Source organism: Camelus ferus, chromosome 24, assembly GCF_009834535.1.
Source record: "Camelus ferus isolate YT-003-E chromosome 24, BCGSAC_Cfer_1.0, whole genome shotgun sequence".
Lineage (NCBI taxonomy): Eukaryota > Metazoa > Chordata > Mammalia > Artiodactyla > Camelidae > Camelus > Camelus ferus.
Genome location: NC_045719.1, coordinates 5,911,697 through 5,937,235, shown reverse-complemented (window position 1 = coordinate 5,937,235; position 25,539 = coordinate 5,911,697). Strand labels below are relative to the sequence as shown.

General features: G+C 39.3%; 1 protein-coding gene across 3 annotated transcripts in view; it reads right to left on the bottom strand.

Moving 5' to 3' along the window:
- MYOM1 (myomesin 1) overlaps positions 1–25,539 on the bottom strand; it is a 104,849-nt gene that overhangs the window by 64,224 nt on the left and 15,086 nt on the right. For all 3 annotated transcript variants that reach the window (XM_014567359.2, XM_032467449.1, XM_006194328.3), the window contains exons 3-10: positions 24,787–24,924; positions 19,282–19,531; positions 18,665–18,822; positions 11,428–11,520; positions 9,325–9,413; positions 8,453–8,515; positions 4,873–5,037; positions 3,054–3,215 (exon numbers count right to left, since the gene is read on the bottom strand). In XM_014567359.2, coding sequence (XP_014422845.1) covers positions 3,054–3,215; positions 4,873–5,037; positions 8,453–8,515; positions 9,325–9,413; positions 11,428–11,520; positions 18,665–18,822; positions 19,282–19,531; positions 24,787–24,924 — 1,118 coding nt within the window. The remainder of the gene's footprint in view (positions 1–3,053; positions 3,216–4,872; positions 5,038–8,452; positions 8,516–9,324; positions 9,414–11,427; positions 11,521–18,664; positions 18,823–19,281; positions 19,532–24,786; positions 24,925–25,539) is intronic.

The window sequence follows — 25,539 nt, the reverse complement described above, 5'->3', positions numbered from 1 at the left end:
TTTCACAAAGAACACATAGTATCTATGCACTAAAATCCTGGCCAAATGTATGCAGCTCTGGAATGTGTTTCTGCAGACATCTGGTGCTTTCTACACTGATCTTTCTGGTTCAGAAGCTATTTTCTAAGCAGCAAAAATATCAGAGCTCTAAAAAATGCACTGAAATGGCCTCATGTAGCTCAAAGTTAAAAAAAAAACCACATAAAATGTCATTTAAAACATTTTGACAGTTTCTCAAAAAGTTGAACACCAATTTAACATACGACCCAGCAATTTCACTTGTAGGTATCTACCCAAGAGAAATGAATATGAACACAAATATTTATAGCAGCATTATTCACAGGAGTCAAAGAACAGAAACAACCGAACTGCCCATCAACTGGTGCATAGACAGACAAGATGAGGCATAGCCACACACAGCAGTACTAGTCAGCAATAAAAAGGAACAAGCTACCAGCATAAAGAACCTCAAACATATGCTCAATGAAACAAGACAGGAGTAAAAGATCACATACTATATCCAGAAATGTCCAGACAAGACAAGCTAGAGACAGAAAGTCAACTGGTGGCCACCTAGAGGCTAGACTGGGGATGAGAGAGGGATGGGCATGAGAAATCTCTCTGGGGTGACGGGAATGTCCTAAAACTGGACTGTAGATGATGGGTGCACACTCTACAAATATTCTAGAAAGCATTGTCCACTTAGCATGGTTCAGTCTAGTGGTGAGTGATTACATCTCAGTAAAGATTTTTATAAAGAATCTAAAACATACCATTTAAAACACACTTCTGAGGAAGGTCTTTTTCTAAAAGTTACACTCACAACTCAACTGCTGAAATTTGTCTTTCCAATTTTGTCTTCCCCATCAACCTTTTCAATTCTCTCACATCAACATCTGATACATTTTAGACTCTCCCCTTATTTTCTGGATATGAAAACTGGCTTAATCATGAATTTCAAATTTCAGTCCCTTCCACTCCTCTCTGGTGAGTCATGTGAAGTCTGGCCTAAACCTTCACAGAGCCGCAATTCTGGGTGTGGGTGCTGAGGAACGTTGTTGAGGAAACCCTGGACAAGGTTGAGTTCCCAGAAAAAGTCCACAGAGGGAATCATCAAGGCACAACTTAAGCTTTTTTCTGAGTCACCAGAGATACTCCCTGGTTCAGGTAAGACAATTGGGAGCAGAGGCAAAGACTCTATTCAGTTCTCATCTAGCCAGGTCTATCCAGGTGGTTTGGCTTAAAAAAAACGTACTCGCTGATAACTTCCAGTGTGTCCATTTATACTGTGATTTACCCAGAGGGCTAGCCCCTCTCTTCCCCTCACAAGATCTGACTTTTCCCAAAATGCTTTTGTGTGGGAGGGAGGACATCTGACCCATTTTTCAGTTGGTCTAGACACTCAGGTATCTTTATCAGTTGCTGGTCTGTGGCAGAATTCAATGATCATTTGTCATTGTTCAGTGCTGGTGTGGTACAGCCTACCAACTGTCCCCAGGACAGAAATAAACTTTAATTTCAGCAGCTTAGCCTACACCCTAATTAAAATCCTGGGTTAGCCATCAGAAGACCTGTATCCTAGTGCCTTCTTCTGCTTCTAACTAACTGTAAGGCTTTTGGTAAATCTTTAGTTTCTGCATCTTAAAATTAAGAGGAATCCTAACTTTTTGTGTGCCATAAACTCCTTTGGTAAACTGGCAAAAGAAGCCTAGAGGCCCCTTCTAAGATTAATGCTTTTAAATGTGTAAAATAAAATAAAATAAAATACATGAGCCTACCAAAGAAACCAGTTATACTGAAATACAGTTCTAATCACAGACCCCTTGCAAGTCTGTGAGTCCCAGTTAAGGACATCTGTATGACCTCTAAAGTTTTACCCTAATCAAAATGCCTATGAGTTTATGATTCTATTTAGTGTACAAGACACAAAAATTTAGCAAGTCTACCTGTATTGTTTATATATTTATTTTCTGTATATATTATGATGTTTTGACATATTAAAAACCTCTTTGGCTGGGGAGAGATTACCCGCCCCCATGCCTTGGAGCTGGCCAATTCTGACCAGTTCAGAGCCACACCTCCTCAATCTGCACCCCAGGAGGAAATATTCCTCTGGCCTAATCATCTCAGCACCAGGCACCAGACAACCAGGCATGATCCTTTTAGCTTGGAGTCCACTGAAATTGTTCACATTAGCCACTCCTGTACAGTTTATCCTGCCCTGCCTTGCCTTTTCCACAGGAGCCCCAGTAAAGACCGGTCTAAGCTCTCCCCTGCCCCTGTCCCTTCTGCCTCCTGACCAGCCAGTGCTGGGGCTTCTGCAGGGTGGTTCTCTAGGGCCTGTGAGTAGAACGCACTTTGTTTTCCGAGCCTCTCCTCTGTCCCCTCGTGTGGCCGCACCTGACTGACCATCACATGTAAGAACACAGAGCACTGCCCTTGTAGCCTGGAAGCGTTCGTGGTCTTCCAAATGTGCTAGGATCTCACAGAGAAATAACATTCCCCCTTGTGCACATCTGAACCATTCGAGACACTGCTTTTTGAAAAAGGAAGGACTCCTAAAGTCAAAAACTATAGTCTGTCTTGAGGGTTAAGTTGTAGCATCTTGTTTTCTAGTTCTTTAAAACTAAAACTGTAAAGAAAAGGCATGGAATGAAAGAAAACATTTGTTCTTCAAAATAGGTATTAGAGAGTGAGTTCCCATCACTCTTATTGTAGCTTCTTTAAACTGAAATGGCTTTTCATATCATTAGGATTCAACCTCTCTACTCAAACACCTCCAGAGAACAGTGCTGGTGGCTCAGTGAAGATGAGGAAAGCACTGACATTAGTGACAGTAACATAGTCTGGAACTGGTCACCTCTGGGTCGGTGCCTTCGGGGTTAACCTTTTATATCAGGCCTAATTTTACTGGACAGTGACATCCCGGTGCCACATTATCTGGAAGAATTTTCAAATGGCTTTTTCATCGTTACAAAAAACATGCCTGGGTAGGCTGATATGGCCTCGGTGTTTAAACTGTTCTTGAGTGTTCTGCTGTCTCTAGGTCTTACCTCGAACAAAGACGTAAGCGCTATACTGTTCATAATATTCTCCCATTCGTACACGGATTGTGTAGAGACCTTCATCTTCTTTGTTGAGATGAGAAAACGTGAGTGTTGCCCGATCTCCACTCCAGTGTGTTTGCACCCATTTTGATGGAGAAACAGGTACCCCTAGAGGAAAAAAACCAGTAAGCAAATTAACTCACTTCTTTCTCCATTACTCTCTTCTTCCTCCCTTCTCTCCCCGCCTTTCTCCCCCACCTCTCTCTTTGTATTCCTCTTCTTCTATACTGAAAGCTATCCAACTATTAGCGGAAGTCTCTATGGCTTTGCGCCATTCTGCTATGTGTATCTTGGTTAAAATGCTAGACCAGAAGTGAGGGCCCTGGGGCCAGACACATAATCTGCAGAACCCGGTGCAAAATGAAACTGCAAGGCGGAGAAAAAAAAATACAGTTAAAGGCACTAAAATATAAGGTTTTTTCCTCTAAAAATAGTTTATCACTTATAAAACATAGTAGGGTAATACAAATTGTAAAAAATAATATTTTATGCCATAATTTGACATACAAAAATAATACTTTATTAATGTGATATGTTGATTGATAATACAATAACTTTGTCTTGCTTTTATCCAAATTCAGTTATTAGGTCATTAAATTTATACTTTTAGCAACATCATTTTAAACTGATATAACTGAAAGCAACATCATTCTTTGCAAATGCAAGATTGCAAATAAGTTTTGATTTTTTTTTAATTTTGAGAAGGATCTGCTGATGCATCTATGAATGCAGCTGTTAAGAGTGTTAGATAGTTATAGCATTACACAACGTTATACCATATAGTATATAGTAATATACAGTATTATATATTGTCTGGCTATGCATTCTGTCACTGTATCTTCAATTATGAGGAAAAATTAATTTAAAAATTATCCTCCTTGTTAAAAACTGCTTCCGAATTTTCATATGAAACCGGTGTTCTTTTTCATTGGATGTGACAATCTTTAAACTTAGTTTTTATTTCCAAGCCTGTATTTGCTTTGCAATGTTGTGGCAGTTTTCCTAACCAGAGAGTCTAAACTCTGAAGAATTCTAACAACAGCCTTGTGTGTCTTCTGCAATGTCTACATACACGCTTTTCTTCTGTAATCTCATACTGACAGTTTACTGCGTGACTGTTGGCAGTTCCTGTCACGGTGCTCAGGCCAGGAAGTGCATTTGTGCAGATCCCACCAATGTGAGTTCTGGGGACAGACAGGCAATCCGGCCTCCCACTGTGGGTTCCCAAGCTTCTGTCCTCCATAAATGCTGCTGCTGCCGCCGTCGCCGCCACCACTGCCATTATTGGCTTCAATCTGGGCCCAAGTCCTGGTCTCAGCCTTGGCCTCAGGATGGCCCAGATGCCCGGTGCCCGCATGCACACTGAAGTTCAGGTCAACTGCTTGGTGAGCACGCCGACCACCACCCACCGTGCTGGGGGACCAATGAACATGCCCCACAGTCCCCCTGGACTTCACTTTATTTTACCAAATAAAGTTAACTTACAAAATAAATGTATATCCTACTTACAGAACGAAAATACAATTTTTGTAATCCTTTCCATATATTACTTGGTGATAGGAAATCTCCAGAAATACATTATGAAAGTTCTGCTACTTTGATATGTAACTTTTTAAAAAACTTTTCTTAACATCCAGTAGGGTATGTCCTCTAATGTCCAGTTCTGCCAGGTCTGATAAACAGAACTTCCATGCTCTGGGGCCAAGCCCAGTCAGTGACCCTCTGCAAATAAGAATCTAAATGAGAATTCATCACAAAGGCTCACCATTTCTGTACCACTGGATCTCTGGCTGGAAACGTTTAATTTCAGGAGTGATAACTACACGGCAGCCTAGACTCATCGTCTCGCCCTCTCTCCCAAAAGACACATCAAACTTGTCATCAAAGTGGATCTCAAACTTGGACGCATAACCATACGGGGTCACACCAACTGGGCACAACAAAAAACAAACATCAGTAATTCAATTTTTTCTCATCAAAGAGATGCAAGCATTTTAATAAGCACAGGCAGAAAGCAATCACAACAAAGACCTAGCAAATGATTTATCTGGGCAAAATTTAAGTCTTATAAAAGAAGTATGTAGCATATTTGTACATATCATTATGCTGAAATTGAAATTCTGTGTATGGGAATTCTTGCTTCATTGGTCAGATAAGCAAAATGCTTATTTTTACTATTATAATAAACAGAATTTAAAAGGTCAGGTTTAATGCCTTACAGAAAATGTAAATTAATACCCCATTTAGCTTAGACTTAAATACAGCTGCACTATACATGCTTTAAAATTTTAGATTTGGAGTTCATTTAAACGCTACTGCCTGTACTCTTGGAACAAAGAGCCATATAGATTACCCATAAAGACAGAGTTTTTCAGTAAGTTGCTCCAGTTTCTTTAATGATCTGGGTTTAAAATATATATAAGAAATGTCAATGGGAGAAAATGGAAACATTTAAAATATTGTTCTTAGAAATACCTTACCTACAGACTGAGTAAACACCTGCATTGTAAACTCTCCTAGGTTTTACTTCTCCTTTCTCAATGGAAAGGGCTTGGGAAAATAATGACTGTTTATTGATGGCTTGTCACATGCCAGGAACTTCCCATTTGACACGTCATCTAATCCTTGCAAAAACTCCATGGCACAGATATTAGTTTTTTTCTCTCTTCCAGATGGGGATACAGAAATTCACAAATATAATACATGGTTAACGCCAAGGTTTCAAAGGTATTATGTGTGAAACTGAAATTCAGACACATAACTGCCTAACTCTAAAACTTGGGCCCGTCCTCTCATATTTCAACACTCTTCCTGAGCCCTCTTAGAATTAATTTGAAAATGCAAGCTAATATTTATAGAGTTCAATTTGTGCCAAGTAGTGTTCCAAGTGTTTAATATCCATCAGCTTCAATTAAGCCTCCCAATAGCCCCATCAGGTAAGTACCATTATCATATCTATGTTATCGAGGAGGAAACAGCAGCTCAGGGAGGCTAGATAACTGCCCATATTCACCCGCAGAGCCCGGCTTACGCTGGCAGGCTGTTTGCAGAACCTGCGCTGTCTCAGCCCATATGTGGAACTGCCTGGAATTTGTGTGATCCCAGGCAACCATGAACCACCAGGGAAATGACTTCCCTTCGAAGCATGTGACCCTTCTGCCCTACTTTTATATGAGGATGACCTACTGAGATCAAAAAGCAAAACTTGAACAGATCTTGCTTACTGGGAAGCTGGGCTGGTTCCAAAGCTGCCTTAGGGAGTAGCGATAAGGGTTACCAGGAGAGCCTGGTTCAGGTCAGGGGCTGGCAAATCTGTGAGCCAAATCCAGATTTCCTCCTGCTTTGTACCATTAAGAATGGTTTTAAGTTTTTTAATGGTTGGAAAAAAACCAAAAGAAGTATAATATTTTGTGACATGGAAAGAGCCACAGGAAATCTGAATTTCAATAACCTTCACAAATAAGGTTTTATTTGAACACAGCCATGCTACGCATCTACCTACTGCCTGTGGCTACTTTTGTGTTAACAAGGGCAGAGTTGAATATCTGTGATATGACCATACGGCCCACAAAGCCTAAAGTATTTACAACCTAGTCCTTTACAGAAAGTATTTGCCAACGCCTGGTTTAGAATAGACCTGGTTTGGAATTAGAAAGACCAGGTTACCAGTCCCTGTTCTACCATTAAGTGAGGTCTGGACCCATGATTTAACCTCTCTAAATTGTTTCCTCACTTGCACAGCACAGACAAAAAGGTACCCACTTCATAAGCTTTGGAAGAATATTAAATGAATCAATGCATATAAAAAACGTCTTAGGACAGAGTCTGGCACAACTGATCAATACGTAGTAACTATGAGTGTAGGACCAAGGGCAGGGAGTTTGTCGATGATATTTACCAGCGTATTCCAAGCACCTAAACTGTTACATGGCACACAGCAGATGCTCAATGTATACTAGCTGAATGAATGAATAAATAAGAGCCCTCTGTTCTCTATGCTGGGAACAACTGCACTCAATTCAGGAGCCTGTCAGAGGAGGCTCTGAAAGATTAAGAAGTTAGAGAAGTAAGGCTGAGCTGTGTTTTCAGACCCTGGCTTGATGGAGAAGGGGGCGATGGGAAAAGCACGGATGATGATGCGGGAGTGGGAATGAGGAGACATAGAGAGGACTGAGGCATGACCAATAGGCTGGTCCCGGGACACTGGAGAGAAGTCACAGTTTCAAATTTTCCAGCTATTCTATCTCAGTATAAATCAAATGACAGGAGAAGGACATGATTTGGAATGTATTCCTCCCTCACACCTCTCTCGCACCCCCTCCTGCCCATGGGATTGATACCAATGATTATAACTTGGAATATTAAAATTAGGAGCCATTCCATGAAGCCAATGGAGTATGTCATCTACGGACATCAAATTAATCAGTTAGGTGAATAGCTGACCCATGAGAAAGTATTTGCATCAACCATTTAAGAAACTATCACTTATTTTTTCATGCTTGGAGAATAAGAAGTTCAGGCTTGACTATCTTTTTCAGGCTGAACAGTTGTATGCGTCTAATTATTTGAACAGCCATAAGGATTTTACCTGCATTGCTTCCTATGAAAAGAAATTCTGATATAGATGAAATGATTGAAGTGCACAGACTTATAAATTACTACTGATCAGACTATTTTTAATAATTTGTCATTAAACCACATTCAGATCTCATTTGAAATTGCATTTAATAAATTATTTATTCCTTCATTCATCATCAAATATGACTCTGCATCAGGTGTGGGGGTTTAAAGGGAAAAGGTCCAGCCTTGCTGGGTAGAGTGGCTCATGGGTCAGTGGGAGAGAGCATTAACAATGTCCAGTGAGAGAGCTGCCTCTATGGAGGTGCCCCAGGCTCCCTGGGACAACTATCCCTGAGTGGGTGGGGGGCAGGGGTCAGACACGGATTCCTCAAGGAGGTGATGCTGACCTGGATATTTAAGGATGACTAAGACTGCTCTGATACAGCCCAGTGTGTGTATGTGTGCGTGTGTGCACGCGCACGGTTAAATCACTCTGCTTGGGTTTGCATAACGATCTTTCTCAGTTTAACACAGAAAGACATAAAAGCACTTGCCGTTTTAGCCCATCACATCTGGGTTTTTATAAAACCATAACAAAGCAATTATATGCAGAAAGAGAATATAGTAACCAAAGAATCTACAAAAATAAAACTAACCGAGGTAACTATTACTACACACTAGCATTTATTATAACATATACTATGCATTGATTTTAGCATTGTGGAATAGCTTATTATGCAGTATTTCAAAGAGACAACATTTAGCAAATATATTTTGAAACTTACAGCTGAGGGGCAGGGTGGAAACCCCCGCATGGGAGTGAGTCTCATCAAGCTCTCCCTTATACCCTAAAAAAGAGAGTACAAATGCATGTCAACTGCTTCTTGACCATTTTTTTTAGTATTGAGAACAAAATTTTTTTATGAGGGAAGAGAACTATGTTTACTGACATCATGCCTTTTCCACAACAGTAATTTAATTAGTATTCTCCAAGTTACAATTGCTCAAGTGCTGAAAGCTATATATCTCATTAAATCTTTTTAAAAATGTTTCATGTTTTATTTAACACAATATATGCACAATATTGACATCTCAACATAAAATAAACATTAAAATATTATTAGTGAGATATTTTACATTCTTTGTGTTTGTACAAAGTCTTTGAAATATGATGTGCATTTTGCAGTTAAAGCACATCTCATTTTGGTACTACCCATATTGCAAGTGGTCCACAATCACACGTGGCTGATGGCTGCCATACTGGCATCACAGCTCTAGAGCCGGGCTGAATTGGTCTAGCCTTGGAGAGGACCACATTTTGCTTTCCTCCCCACTTGTTTGTTTGCTATTTTGGTTGGTTGGTAATTGGTTTGGTTTTTGCCAGGAAAATCCAAATCCCCTGAGCTTGCTCAGTTCTTTGTAGGTTTGGTCCTGCATCTTCAGAATGTCCTATAGACTTGACCAGTTCTCAAAGACATTTGCATTATGGGACATTTATTTGCTTTTTGTTTTCCTTTTTCAGTTTTATTAGGTAGGATTGTTACAGTTTGACTACACACATACATTATATTGCATGTAAATACATATACACAATATATGCAGTGAGAGTAAGTTTTTTAAAAATACACTATGAATAAAACAAGTCCAGCAAACCTACTCTTTACCACAACCGAGGCATACGCCGAAAGCTCTCCTTTAGCATTCATGGCGGAGGCCCGGTACTGAGCGGTGTCTTCAAAATCACATCTGAAAGAACAGAAGGAAATGAGTGCCCGCTGCAGTGACTCTTGTGGTACAGACGGCCCTCAGCATCGGGGAGGGGAGCGGTGTAGAGGCTGGTTCTAGGACCCTGGTGGGTATTAAAATCTGCTCAAGTCCCTTACTAAGTAAGATGGCAAATTTCAGTCAGCCCTCGGTATCTGCAGGTCCCACATCCCTGGATACGGAAGGCTGACTATAATCACTAGCTGTTCCCTCAAGGATCTCTTTGCTAACACGACACATGCCAAATCATTGGCTAACACATGGCTCTTGGGGACTCTTCATAAAGCTCCTCTCTTTGATCTAGGTCCTGGGATTTTATAGAGGCTAATAGATCTACTGCAATTTCAGGCTAGCAGCACAGAACAGGAGAACAGCTATGGTCCACTGTGACCCTAGCTTGGGTTCATTTAAAATGTCTAAAAAAATAGTCAACAAAGTGTCAAGCACATAAATTACAGTGTGAACGGTGTGATGAAAAATTAGTCTAAAGCTGTATCAGGAGCAGGAAATGCCGGGCCATGTACCTTGGCAGCAGGTAGGACCTGGAGTGTGTTTGGGCCACAGCCTCCCTGCTCACCCCCTCAGGGTGTTTCAGTCTGGAGACTACAGGGTGATGGAGAGAGAAAGCAACAGCCTGTCCTCATAGACTCCCACAGCCTCCCTGAGCCACGGAACAGACCCAGCTCAGTCTAACGTGTGGTTCTGCGTTCTCGCCTCAAAGTACAAGTAAGTGATTTATCCCCTAGTTCTACAAAGATTCAGGCCACACCTGGAGTTTCAGCCCACAGCGCAACACAATATGTACCATTTGGAAGTTCCTCTAAGTCATAATGCAGAAATTGGGGTGTCTTTAATAATGGAGTTAGAGAGCGAGCGATCTCACAGAGAGACGGACAGGCTGAGATGTCAAAGCGGGCTGTTTTGTGTCTTATCACTGCCAGTGTCCGTGTTTTCATTGCTCCTCTGGGTTTAACTTCATTTGTAAAAATCTTAATTCTTGTTGAAATTTTACAGACATCAACAGAACCTCAGGAAGGTCAGTACTGTTTTCTTTCCCGTGGCTATTTAATCATAGGGCAACCACACAGCTTGCTGCTGCCTCAGGAGAATCACCCACTGGCAGAAGGGATGTGACTTCGGGCCGGGACCAGTGCCTGGAGGAACGTCAGAGGGTCCCCAGGTTCTGCCTGAAGCCCAGCATCACCTGTGTCAACTGTTCTGATCTGAGAAGGCTGTAAATCTCTTGAGATTAGAAAGATGTAAATTTTACTTTGACATCTCAGCATCTTGTGGTTTTATTTGAACTGAAAATGCTGGGAGCTTGTTTAACTTTTTCACCCACATAACTAGGCTTGGATTTCAAAACCATATTAGGAGACAAGAAAAACCATTGAGGACTTTGAAATTTTGATGTGGATTCTGCTTTCAAATTTTGCCTTTGATTTTGCTTTAAAAACATCCCAGTGTCTGGCCCCGTATCCATCTACAGGTTGACAGGGTGGGTGCATAGTTTCCCGCAGTTCCTGGTGAGCTGAAGAAAAGAACAATTTCTCTAAGCCCAGCTAACTTTCAATGCACCAACCCCAAACTTCATAGCCTTTACTGATTAAGGCATATCATTAATTGTATAACAGTGATGCTGATTTAGAACTCTGAAAGGATAACTGAATGTAAATGCTTCTTTATGTAACTTATTTTCTTATTTATGTCTAAGAAAAACTCTTGCATATATAAAAGGATAAATAAAAAGATACAAATGAATGTTTTCTCATCTTCTCTGACTAAATTCAAATAAGATCACTTTGGGAGGTAACATGGGCTTGGTAAGGATGTCACACGTATCCCTCTTAGGTGTGCACCAAAAGAAGCAATGGATGGGACCACCCCCGGTCGCAATGGTGCTGCACTGGGAAGAAGGGGGAACAGTTGTCAACTGGAGTGCGAGGTGCCTCCCCAAGCAACTCAGGTGACACACACGAACTCTGATGTCTCTTACGCGTTTATCTCCAGAGTGTGCATTCCGTATCGGCTTCCGATAATATACTTCTCAGGGTTTGCATGGACGTTTATTGGCACCTGGTTTTTATACCTAAGAGACAATGGAAACAAGGTGAAGTAAGCTGAGGTGTACATAGCTTCATGACTAAAAGCAAAGCACACACAATTCTTGCTGTTGAAGGAACACCTGTAAACACGGCACTGAGGTCAGTAGCAGCATCTGCTCAATAAATGCAAATAAAACACATTATAAATATCAAAAAACGTCTTGGTGAATGTGCTTTCCTCTCCTCCGTTACAAAAATTAGATTCAAGAACTTGGCAATTCACCACAACGTGGCTGACTCTTGCATACATAATGCTGACTGAAGAAGAGCCAGACACAGGAGTATGATGGTTGCTTGTATATAAAGTGCAGACCAGAAGAGATCAGTTAATGCTGCTAGAAGTCAGGAGAGTGATTCCCCCAGGAGGGTGGGAGGGGTGAATTAGGCATCTTGGGTGCTGATAATGTTTGGTTTCTTGATTTGGGTGCTGTTTACATGAATGTGTGCAGTCTACAAAAGTTCATCAAAGTTCTACATTAATATACAATATACACTTTTTGTATGTATATTATACTCAATAAAAGATCTTAAAAAAAAGAAAAGAAAAACTTGCCCATTGTTGACACAACAGAGAGGAAGGCTGTGAGTGGGTTTTGTTGGCTGTCTGTTGGAAGAAAGCAAAACATTCTTCCCACTAACATTCCTGCCTGTTGTTAAAAACCATGTCATTGCACTGAAAGCTCATTATGTTTGTTCCAGTCTGTGGTAAGCAAGCACGGCTCTCAGCTTGGAGGAACTCAAAATCAATCATGAAAGAAAATCTGACAAATAGAAGCTGAAAGATTCCCTTTTTCTGAAGCCTCTCAGCCCTCAAAGGCGGGGCTCCATGGAGGGGAGACACTGTCTTCTGCGTCTGCAAGTGGCCCCCGATTCCTCACCACCTCCTCATGTTCTTGGTAGCCAGTGGGTATGGTGCTGGACAAGGTTTTCTGCCTAAGTTATCTTCTGCTGAAAAGAGGAGCTAGATTTCACTTGCTTCCCTTTTAGACAACCCGTTTCACATGCACAGACATCGAAAATAACATTAGTAACCATAATGCACACAGAGTGTGTACTGTGTGCCTGGTGAGGTCTAAGTGCCTTTTGTACAGATTAGTAAATTCAACCCTCACAACAACCCATGAAGCAGCATTATTCTTAACATCATTTTCCAGATGAAGAAACCCAGGCAGAGGCTAAGTAACTTCCCAGCTCTCACAGCTAGAACAGCAGAGCTGGGATTTGAACCCAAGCAGTCTCGCTCCTGACAACATGTGATGCTTCTATTTTCCAAATGTCCTCTATTTGACTGCGTTTTAGTTCTCTGGGCTTCTGGAGATGGTTGTAAGGAGGTTTGGGAGCAGAGAAAGTGGCGGAAAGGGAAAGAAAGAAAAGACAATCTCTAGTCAGTCCCTTCCCCCCATCCCGCCCACACACACACTATGTCTCTAATTTTCTATTCTTTAAAAAATGTATCATCTCCTTCTCCACCTAGCAAAATCCCAGCACATCCTTCAAGCTTCAGACCAAATGCCACTTCTTCAATAAACTCCTCCCTGAAATCCCACACAGTATTGTTCCTGCCTCTCTGCATCGGTGCTACTGGTTTCAAATGGAAAGATAAAACATTTACCAAATTATGATTGGATATGTGTCACTTCTACTAAGCTGTCAGTGCCTTGAAGATGGGGATTGTGTCTGATCCACATTTACTTCTATTCCCACTCTCAAGGGAGTAGGAGTCAATATTGGGCACACAGTATTTGTTAAATTGGATTGAAGAGAGTTATTCTGTAACACAACAGATTAATTGTAGCTTCCTAATTTTTGGCCAAAAGAACAGAGTTCTGATAAATCTATAGTTCATGATGGGGATAATTTAAAATAAGTGCATACAAAGAAAGCACATGGGGGCTTTTCGTGCCCCTGTCCCCTGGAATGGGAGACGGGAGGGTGGGACTGGCGTAGGAAGGGCAGCTGCGCGGCAGGTGTAGCGGCACAACTCCTGCCCCACCCATGGAAGGCATCGCTGCTTTCGTGACAGCCCAGCAGTGGCCTCACACAGCTGTCCCCACACAGGGCTCCAGGCGGGCAGGACGATTTGAGCAGAGCTTGCCTGTGAAAAGAAATCTGCTGGCCGCTTCTAATTTAGAACTTTCCTTGTATTGAGGAATAACAGGATGGAACATGTTAATCAGCATGATCTTCGGACTGATTTGGGCTGGGTCACTTCGCACTGGACTCAGAAGCTCCCTCTTGCTCACTTTGCCCCTGCGCTGGGGTGTTTTCAGTATTTCCTTCCAGCAGAAGAAGGGAAATAAGACACCAGAAACTGTGTGGCACGCTACTTGACCAAACAGCCGAGTGACACTCCATTTGGCTTCTGACCAAAAACACTGTTCATATTTCTATAAAGTCTGCATTAAAACAACATTTGCAGCTTCCAGACTTGTTTCGCCTTCCTTGCCCTCCAGTCCCATCCAACTTAGCACCTCAACGCCTTTCCCCCCAGCTAAATACCGGTGACTTTTCCAACATGACTACCTGGCACATGAAGTCAATTTCACACACACACACACACACACACACACACACACACACACACACGCCACTTCGAGGAGCTTCTATTCTCTCCACCGGAACTCCAGGTGTTAGTGTAAGAAACGTCTGTTTTAACGCAGCAGACAAGAATGAAGTGAGGAAGCGCTTCAGTTCTACTCTCCAGGACGTCACCTAGGGAGGCACTCAGGTTCAGAGTGCTTTGAGGCTGGATGTCTTCCGTATTAAGTCTGGGAAGAGACGAAGGATTTGGGGGCCTGCTCTGTGTATGCTTCACAGTTCGTTATTTCTGGAAAGTGAAATTCCAAACTGGCCAATTTGGGAGAGTCATCTACAGCCTGGGATTATTTGTCAAAAGGTTTCTGAAATTCTTGTGACTATTCAGATGTACACCATTTTCCTTATCATTTTCATGTAGAGTCTTTGAACGATTAGTTAATGAGCTTCTGTTATACTAGAAGCATTTCTAGAATAATATTCTTCATTTATATGTGTGAAACACACATTTAATCCCCCCAAGCAAATGTCTGTTCGGATGTTGAAAGCATGATCTTTATCGTGTTGAATTCTCCCACAAGTGTGGCTGCTACCTGGAATCCAACCCCGTTGTTTTGAATAAACAGCTATTACTCACTTTAAAAACCAATTAGCTAAGAAAAATCTATTCCATTAGGATAGATTTTGGACTTAAATAAATAAGAAAAATCTAAAATAAAACTCCTGATAACTGAGAAGTAATGATGAAAGATTTTTAACTATTTTAAATGTAGGTTGTTTTCCTAAGTTAATACAGTAGTAACTGTTAAATTTAAGTACATTGTGAATAACTCTAATCTGGTAAATTCAATACATGATTCTATTATGGAATTAATGAATTCTCATAATTTGAATAAGGCTTTTCCATGTCTCCAGACTCATCCTAAAATACATTTCTTATACTATTTTATTCCCAGGTTTTGAACTATTATCATGCTTAATGACCAGTTTCTTTATGTGTTTATTTGACAATGAATTTAGGGACAGTGGGAAGAACTCCAGACATGTATTTTAAATGTCTTGCTTGAGGATCTAGCCCAGTATCCACACACAAATTCGAAAACACGGGAATTGAGTGAATGAATGAATGAATGCTACTCATTGATACTAACACATTGCTCCAGTGAGTTTGCCCGAATCTCCCTGTAGACTACAGTTCAGATTTCCATTTATAAAAGCGATCTAAACTTTGGGCTCGAAATGCAATTAAATTTGGCTCTTGAAGAAGAAGAAGAAGTAGAAGGAGGAGGAGGAGAAGTTTAAAGTTAATTCAGTTCTCTCCTTTTTTTAAAGAAAACTTTTCTCCCCTATTTCATATAGTTTTACAATTTGACAAGGCAATACAGGTACAGGGCCCCAAAACCAAAAAATATAAGGGTGTTTTTTCACCACATATGTATTTCTCCTTCTATGTTGACAAAGCTCTCCTTCAGGATGGCCAGCTTCACTGTGGGAATGCAGCAGCAGCCTCTGTAGCTAAGTTTTCTACAGGACCCAGAGCCCACATGGGCTTCCTCCTGCTCTGAAAGAGAGCTGGGAACAGGACAGTGCCCCTCAGCGTCTCGGCACCTGGCCGTGATGAGTGATGGGTGCTCCTGTCATGAGTGCTCTCTGGTACCCTCTAGATTCCATCTAGACGGGTCTGGTCAGTACTGGGATTAGCCAAAGAGCAGCTGCTGCATGTGGATATCATTTGTTAGACCTCAGGGACTTCCGTGACCTGAGGGTGCCCAGTGGAAACTTGGAACCGGACCCTCTTTGGAAAGGACTCTAAAGGAGCCAGGCCCCAGGCACACATGCCTTTGAAGGACGTGGCTAAGGATCTAACTGCTACAAGGGAGGCAACGTGACTGCCTGCGGCACCATCACAGACTTGTTTCTGTCATTTACTCTCGTCTGTTCAGGAAGGTCATTCCCAATTATTTCTTTCGTACTTGTACTCAGTGTCAGCCCCAGGAAGCTGCAGCTGGGCACCAAAGAGGCACAGATGCCAGCAAAGGAATCACCAACCATGGATCTTTCTTGGGTTGTGGGTTCCCTGCTCACTGGGGGGAAGGTGGCTCACTAAATATTGCACACTCTGTACCAGTGTTGCAAAGTAAATTAGAGCTTCGTTTAATGATTATTTTTAAAGAGACAATATAGCCAGGAAGGTATACTAGTCCCACATAGAAATTTACTCCCAGAGGTAGATTTACCTTGAAACTAGTGAAGCGGAAGTTTTCAGGGCCTCTCCCCAGCATGGGTCCCCATGAGGCTCTGGGCCTAACTCATATGACTAACTTTATATTCTTCCTTGCACAGAGTGCTCCTCAAACTGTATAACCTTCATGCTCCACAAAACCTGGATCTGACCTTATTTATTGCCACAGCCAATTTTCATTTATCTGCTAACTGATTGTCCAAATTTCAGCTTTATCCAGAGGCAAATCTTGCTCACTGAAGTAAGGTGAGCTATTTCCTTAGCAGTCCACTGGTTCTTTTGTTTTAATATGTACTTCTTGCTTGACTTGCTAAGTAACAGGACTTTCTGTGAAATGTTCTGACCCGTTCCTACTGGGAGAATTTCTGATAAAGAACGGAATTGCCTTCTCTAAGCACCAAAGCGGGTGCAGGAACTAGAAAAGCCTTGTTTCGGTAAACAATCGTCCCTGAGACAAATTTTGTCTCTGTACCTTTGTTTTTGATTAAAATGAGCCCCTCGGCCATAAAATTCACATATTAAGGAAATAAATATTTCAAACCCAAATGTGAAAGATTTGAGGGGTCAATCATACTTCTTCTCAGCCCCATTAGGGAGGACAACTGAAAATTGTCAGTATTTCTATGTTTTAATTTGACTGGAATTGAGCATTGACAGATTTGTCATCTGATATTTTTTCTGTGGAGTTGTTATCTTTTTTGTTTGTTTCTAAATCACTCCTTTTTTAGCCCAAGGAGTTTAATATCTGACAGAATTTGAGCTCAGCCTTTGTGACCTGTATCACTTTGGCATAGTAACAGCATCAGTGGTGCACAGTGTGTCTGTATTCTAGTTGCTGAATATTTAACAGAATAAATAAATGCTTAAGAAATTAATATCTATCTCTGAGATTACTTTGTATTCTTTGGAAAATCATCTTTACCTCTGATTTTTAAAAATCAGGAAAACAGAGATTGGATGCTTTGTAATAAATATATCTACTTAATAGCTCCAATTATTCACTTATTGGTAATACATTTAAATTCATGAAAGGTGAGGAATTTTTTAACTCAGCAAGTAATATTTCTTGGAGATAAAAATTTGTTATTCTTTATGAATTTCTATAGGAAAGCTTGGGTTTTTTCTGAGGTGGGAAGTAATCAGGTTTTTAGGAAATGCCCCTTTACTAGGCCAATCTGTGTAACTACAGTCAGAGAGAAAGGTGGGGCAAAGATAGGTTGATTTCTAACTTACTATAGTACACTTTTATACTTTAAAGCTTGTAAATTGATTTTTTAAACTACATTTTCATTGAAATATGTTCCTACATTTCTCATCTTTGTTCAGTATATATTATTTGCCTTGATAATAGAGAGCTGGCTTTGGTTTTCATTCTTTGGTTTTCAAACTCAAGAACCCTTAGAAGAGTTTACATACAAAAAAAAATCATAAGTAAATCCAATATTATCGTAGGCAGATTGATATCATAGGTAAATTTGTTTTAAAAAACTCACCACCTGCTCCTTAAGAATAACCTTAGGTAACGCTTCATCTTCTCAGCTATCCACACTGTGCTAGCAAGGTACCCAAACAACAGGAGAAACGAGGAAGGAAGGAGGGGACAGGCGCTCTGCGGGTGACAATGTTGTTGCGTGTAGTATTATACTGTGACATAGGGTGCATTTACCACCACTCCTGAGGATAAGACAACAGCGTGCAAGATACCCCGTCAGAGGGTAGGATGGAAAACGTCTTTTTAAACTGGCCCTGCAATGCTCTTCAGACTTCTGCTCCCTGTGACAGACATTTATGACACATGACAGGAGAGTTTGGAGTTTACGGATCACAAAGTCACCAACGATTGCAAAAGGGTACATGAAGGAAGGAAAAAGGGCGTGCTTATTCTTTATGGAACAAAAATTTCTTCGGGCTCCATGCTGATAACAGCGCCCATACAATCCTATCTTTTGTTTGGCTTTAGAAAACATATCAAGACCTCAGCTCACAGGAGGAGTAGAGGTGGAGCCCTCTGGGTTTCAATTACTTTTAAAAGGGCAGTATTGCTTCTCATCACAAAATGATACCAAATAAATATGCTGACTAAATTTTAACGCTTTATATAAGATGAAGACCCACTTGCATAAGAGGATTATAAAGTATCAGAATAAAGCACAACGGAGGCAGGACTGTTCTTTCCTCCCACACGTGAAATGTTCATCCCAGTATTATTCCTTCACTAATTAAAAAGTCTATACAGACTTGCAGACGCTGTCACTGACTCTTGCATCCTCACAATGCTGCATGTTTTCACGAGAGGTAAAATTAATGTGGAGTAGTCGATTCTATGAGAAGTTTTCATAAAGATAGCATACCACGTGAGGCGAGGTTCCGGCCAGCCGGCTACAGAGCAGTGTAATATGACGTTTTCTTTCTCCCAAACAGTGTGGGAACGAGGTTTAATGATAAATTCAGGAGCATGGAGAAGACTATCTTCATTCAACTTTTTATGATATGCCTCAGTTTCTTCTAACTGAAAAAAAAAATAACATTATGAAATCAAAGTAACATGTGCTATGAAAAATGAAACGTAGATATCAAAATGATCATTTTTCCATTTGGAGCCTGATTTTTGTATTCAGATCAAACACATTCCCCTCACTCCTTTAAAAAACAGACACATCACTTAATTTTTAACATTCTAAGCCTGACCAACATATTTTTCTTCCCTAAAGTGGATTTCTTAAGATTGCCCAAGGACTTTAATTTCTGCAGAACCTAAAATTTCATGGAATTTGAAACTATTAAATTTGTCTTTCTTTGACCTATACATTTTGATGTCTTTTTCCTTGTTTTCTTTAGCTTTGTGTCTCCACAAGATCACATATTTATTTAATTTGAAAGCAATTAATCTATGTCTACACACACACACACACACACAATGCTTCTGCATTTCTACTTTAGTAAGTTATATTAAATTATCTTTTCTTACTGTTTTCTTCAGTGACAGGTGTTCTGCCTTTTCTCGAATTGCAACTTTCCTCGACTTCTTCTCAATAGCTTCCTCCCGGTGAAGGGTGGATGTGGACTGTTTGGATACTGTGGACTGTTTGGCTGCTGTGGACTGTTTGGCTGCCGTGATTCCTTCCTCACTAGCAAGAAGATTCCTCTGGGCTATATAAGCAGCAGCTTCTTTAATTCTTTCTTCTTCTGTGTCTGTAATTCCACTGACGTGCACTTGGCTAAAATATAATAATAGCAAAATATATTATAGATATTGTGGATGGCAGTGATAAAACTGCCCAATCTTACTAAGTTCAAAGTATTAGATCTCAGACGTGCACCACACCCAAAGAAAAACCTGGTGATTGGGAGCTAACTCTTCACATATGGAAGTGATTTTCGCCTTACAAATAATGGCAACAACAATAATGAAACCTATCATGGCCCTGGTGCTTTGCCAAGTGCTTTTTATATACATTATCTCATTCCCCCACCCACAACAACCCTATGAAGTAAACTTTTCCTTTCTACTTTAGATATACGGTTGCAAGACACATAGAAGTTAGATAACTTGCCCAAGGTCACTTCTTTGATTTCTTTAGTGCATTTAAATACAACTTAATAACATTAAAGTCTATAATAAAAGATTAAGTTATGACTTCCCTCCAGAAAAGACAATATTGTAAAATGACAGACAGTTGTGTGGCTGTGATCCTGATTTATGACTATGTGCTTGCTTTGGATTCTGTAACTCAGGTGAGTAATGCACTGCCCAGAGCTGCTGCACACATAAATAAGTTCAAAATTATGTGAGATCTTTATGCCCACTGGAGTTCCTTTCTAAGATAATAAAGGTTATGTGTGTGTATGCATATTTAATATGACAATCTTCATTTGCACATAGTCCTGATGTAAAGAAATGATCAAACTCACAATTGAAGTGTTGATACTTGCAAAAGTGATTTGTTTTTCAGTATGGTACTGGCACAAAAACAGACACATAGATCAATGGAAAAGTATAGTAAGGTCAGAAATAAACCCACACATTTATGGTCTTTAATCCATGAACAAAAAGGCAAGACCACACAATGGAGAAAAGACAGCCTCTTCAAAAAGCGGTGCTGGGAAAACTGGGCAGCTACATGTAAAAGAATGAAATTAGAAGAACATTCTCTAACATCATATACAAAAATAAACTCAAAATAGATTAAAGCCCTAAATGTAAGATTATATACTAGAAAACTCATAGATGAAAACACAGAACACTCTTTGACATAAATCACAGCAATATTTTTGGATCTGCCTCCTAGAGAAATGGAAGTAAAAGCAAAAATAAACAAATAGGACTTAATTAAGCTTAAAAGCTTTTGCACAGCAAAGGAAACTATAAGTAAATGGAAAGACAACCTATGGAGTGGGAGAAAATATTTGCAAACAATACAACAAATACAAGGGATTAATTTCCAAAATATACAAACAGCTCATATAGCTTAATATCAAAAAACAAACAGCCCAATCAAAAAGTGGGCAGAAGACCTAAACAGACATTTCTCCAAAGAAGACATACAGATGGCCAACAGGCACATGAAAAGATGCTCAGTACTGCTAATTATCAGAGAGATGCAAATCAAAACTACAATGAGGTATCAACTCACACCAGCCAGAATGGTCATCATTAAAAAGTCTACAAATAATAAATGCTGGAGAGGGTGTGGAGAAAATGGAACCCTCCTACACTATTAGTGGGAATGTAAATTGATACAGACACTATGGAGAACAGTATGGAGGTTCTTTAAAAAACTAAAAATAGAGTTACTATATGATCCAGCAATCCCACTCCTGGGCATATATCCAGAGAAAATTCTAATTCGAAAAGACATATGCACCCAATGTTCACAGCAGCACTATTTACAACAGTCAAGACATGAATTAAGGGTCAACCAACAGATGAATGGATAAAGAAGATATAATATATATATACAATGGAATACTACTCAGCTATAAAGAAGAATGAAATAATGCCATTTGTAGCAACATGGATGGATCTAGAGATTATCATATTAAGTGAAATAAGTCAGGCAGAGAAAGACAAATATCATATGATATCACTTACATGTGGAATCTTAAAAAAAAAGATACAAGTGAACTTATTTACAAACCAGAAAGACTCACAGACATAGAAAACAAACTTATGGCTACCAGAGGAGAAAGGGGGTGGGGAGGGATAAATTGGGAGTTCGAGATTTGCAGATACTAACTACTATACATAAAATAGATAAAAAACGAAGTCATACAGGGACCTTGTGCAGGGAACTATATTCAATATCTTATAATATCCTATAATGAAAAAAATATGAAAAGGAATATGTGTGTGTGTGTATATATATATATATATAACTGAATCACTGTGCTGTACACCAGAAATGAACACATTGTAAATTGACTATATGTCAATTAAAAAAAAACAAGAAAAACAAAAGTGCTGTGCCTAATGTAGTAGTTTATGATAGAATTTATGCTGTGATTTAGTAATGTTGTGTAAAATATTTAAATTATTTTTAAACTCCATCAATACCTTTGTTGCCAATCCTACGAGATGTTTCAGTGAGGCAGTGTATTGACTACATTGAAGATTCTCTTGAAATTGAGTCTCTTGAGATCTCTTAAGGCAGAATTGTATATTTGCTTTTCTCAAAAGAATTTTAATTACTTCAAAATTTAAGCAAACATTGCCACTATGTTTACAAGTTCCTGGCACCTGAATCTATGTAGTTTGCTGAGAAAAAGGGATCAACATTTGCCCAAGTTTGAAATTTCTCATAGAATATTACTAAAACATTTGGTAGACAAGAGTAGTCCACTTTGTGTCTTATTAAACTTAGTTAGTAATTTCTAATTTCTTTTTCCTTCCCTCTATCTCTCCAAATATTAATAAGAAGTTTCTACTAAAGAAGTCAGTAATACATCTGCTATAATTTAGAAAGAGGAGAAAAAGGAAGATGGAAGATTTTTAGCTTAGTGTAGTGTTCTGACATAATTACCTCTAATTTTTTTTATTTGAATGAGATAGGAAGTGAATAAATTAATAAGTGAATACAAAATAAACCATCATGACAATCTGCTTGGAATTCTCTATAGAGGTTAATTTATAACATAAAGATTTGAAGTGAGGTTTATAATATGATTCCATATATATAATAATAGATTATATTCAATGCTAGTCTGGCCCTGAGTTGAGACCACTCTACGTTGAGAACTTTAAGCTCACATTCCCTCTAACAGCGGACTAGTTGACATAACTCCAGAGGGCAGAATAGTCACTGTTTCCTTGCCTTTTCCATTTGCAAATAAACCTCAGGGCGGGTGGAGGTGGGAGGAAAATTGAATTATTTCACAGGTGAACTCAAGTAACTTAAAAAATATGTTTTTGACCAGGGACAGCAGGGATATTTGCTTTTAAGTAAATACAAGTGCATGTCAGTGATAACCCTGCTATAATCTGGATACAAGAGCAAAAAATGATGCTAACTGCTGACAAAAACACACTAGTGCAAATTAAAAACCTTCCCAACACTGTGTCTCTAATGATTTCAACTTAAAACCTGTTGCTGACACAGCGTGTATTATAAGAAGAGATTATAAGAAGTGGAATTTTCAACTGCCTTCCAGAAGAAATTGTATTTTCCAGAAATACATTGTTACTGCATTTGCCAATCCTAGGGGGACTATGAGCTTTTCCACTACCAGCCATATGACTTTCAGCAAGTCACTGAGCCTTGATTTCCTTGTCCAAAAATGGACATACTAATCTCTCTCCAGGGCTGTATGAAGGATTTAACAAGATAGTTTATACGATGCACCTAGGATGATTCCCAGCGAACAAATGTTCATTTCTGTCCCATCCTCTTTGATTGTTAATACTGCCAACAGCATTATGGAGTGTTATTTTCATAGTAATAGACTATAGGAGATGGCTCCATATAAAAAATGAAGGAGACCCTGAAATAAAACCTAGAAGAAAATATGAAAACAAGTATATGTATGTATATGCATGACTGGGACATTGTGCTGTGCACCAGAAATTGATACATTGTAGCCGATGGTACTTCAATTAAAAAAAACCTAGAAGACAAATTTTTATTCACATTTTGTTTTGCACAGTACATTTTGTAAATTACCATTTCTTGAGTCTGGCCTGGAGGAGACAAAATGGTTTGGCGGGGAAAGGGCAGGGAGCAGACGGTGAGAGTGAGAAGCTTTTATTTGGTGCCCTCGCAGGTGGAGGAGGCATGCCATGGAGATTAAGGCTAAGGTGATGTGATTTTTAAATGACTTTTAAAAAACACAGTGGGAAAAAAAGCAGAAAATAAAATATGTTACTCCTTTAACTTACCTATCTCCTAAAAGGAATATAAGCGTTATTAACCTAACTGAGGTTAGGTGGAGAGGCTGAGCCTGGGCAAACATACTTAACAAAATAAGCATGTTTCCCAGGAAAGTTTCACTTTAAAAAATCAGATGTTAAAAAACACACAAAGATATAATAACATAAAAAGCTAAAATCAGAATATTTTTTATCCCCTTACATTCCTAAATGGGCTCAGAACAATTATGAACTTAGCCTCTAAAACAATTCAGAAAGAAACCATCAGAAAGCAGTGGGAAGAAAAAACACAGGGGAACAGAAATAGGTCACCAAAAATCAGAACCACATTACTGCCTACTGGTTTCCCTGACAGCACTTGCCCAGAGAGGACGACCTCATTCTGAATATCACTTCAGCTATGTGAATAATTCTCCATTCAAAGGAAAATAAACAGGGAAGACTCAGAAAGTTCCTGTTAGACTTTAATCTGGTGTCTTGGACAAGTTTCTTTTGCATATATTATCATTCAAAAAATATTTATATTATAAACACAAATTTGGCATTACACAGACTTGTGATAGAGTAATTATTTTGTTTGAAGTTTAGTTCAAAACAAATAGTAATCTATTTTACATTTAACAAATATAAGCCAGGCATTCAACTTAAGGTGCGATTCTTTTACTTTGTGTTATCTAAGATTTTTTTTTCCTTATGAGTAATAATTAAAACCACACTGGCAACCAATCTACCTAAAAAACCATCTGTTTTTTTTTTCACTTAGTTCACCCAATATTTTATCATTTTAACCTTTCTTTCTTCTCTATCTGAAGTGACCATATATAGCACCCAATCCCTAGCATCCAATATTCCTGTAAATTTCAACTAGGTACTTAATGAGGATTAAGTTCCTAATCACTCCATTTTGTCATGTAGCCATTCCTATGTGATGGCAAAGATTTTCACAATGAACACATCTTCCTTAGTGCATAGTTCCAAGTTTCCTCAGCCTTTTCTCAGTAAGTATATAGTAAGTGCTCAATAAATGATAGCTGCTATTATTATTATTGCCTGACAACATTTACTTTCTACTTTCTAACAGTCAGAGCCAGGAAGAGAATTCGTACTCACCGTCCTGAGAAAATGGGCACCATGTAGTCACTTGGCAGATTTTCTTTCTCCTCTCCAGAGAGAAGGCTCTTCTTGGCTCTCTTTGTTTGGGGGCTCAACTTGGATGAATAACCTAACATCAGACTGGAATCTGTAAGTCTGGAGAAAAAAAAAAACCAATGTTAATCAATAATAATAATAAAAAATGCTTATAAAAGGAAGCTTTAAATTTAGGGAGATTTCACAGAATCCTAGATAGTTAATGTTATAATTATCTTTTATCTTTAGAACTCAAGTACAGTGAGAAAGACTTCACATGATGTACTTTAGATAGACACAAGAGAAAAAGAGGTCTATGATAATTTCATGGCTTCTTCCCTCCTTAAAGTTTCAAAAGAAAACAGTAGTACTTTTGTAATAGCTTCAAATGCCCTTTGCTGTTAAGTTAATGTTGGAAATTTAGGTAGTCTGTATAAATGGTTTGGATACATGTGCATCCAAATTCCTTCCAGGGATTGATAAAAATGCAAATTTTCTGGATAGGGAGTGCTGGCGATTCTGATACAGGGCCTCTAGGTTCAACTTTGAGGTCTTTATGTAGTGTAGACAAACTCCATTTGAAAAAACACTGGGTTCATCAAACAATAGAGTTAATATATTTTATGTATACAGTGTCAAGTGATTCAGAAAATGGCAGGGCATGATAAAGAACCCTTTGTTAGTTTTTTTGTACACAAAAGTCCACCTGTGCACACTGGTGCAAATGTATACCTG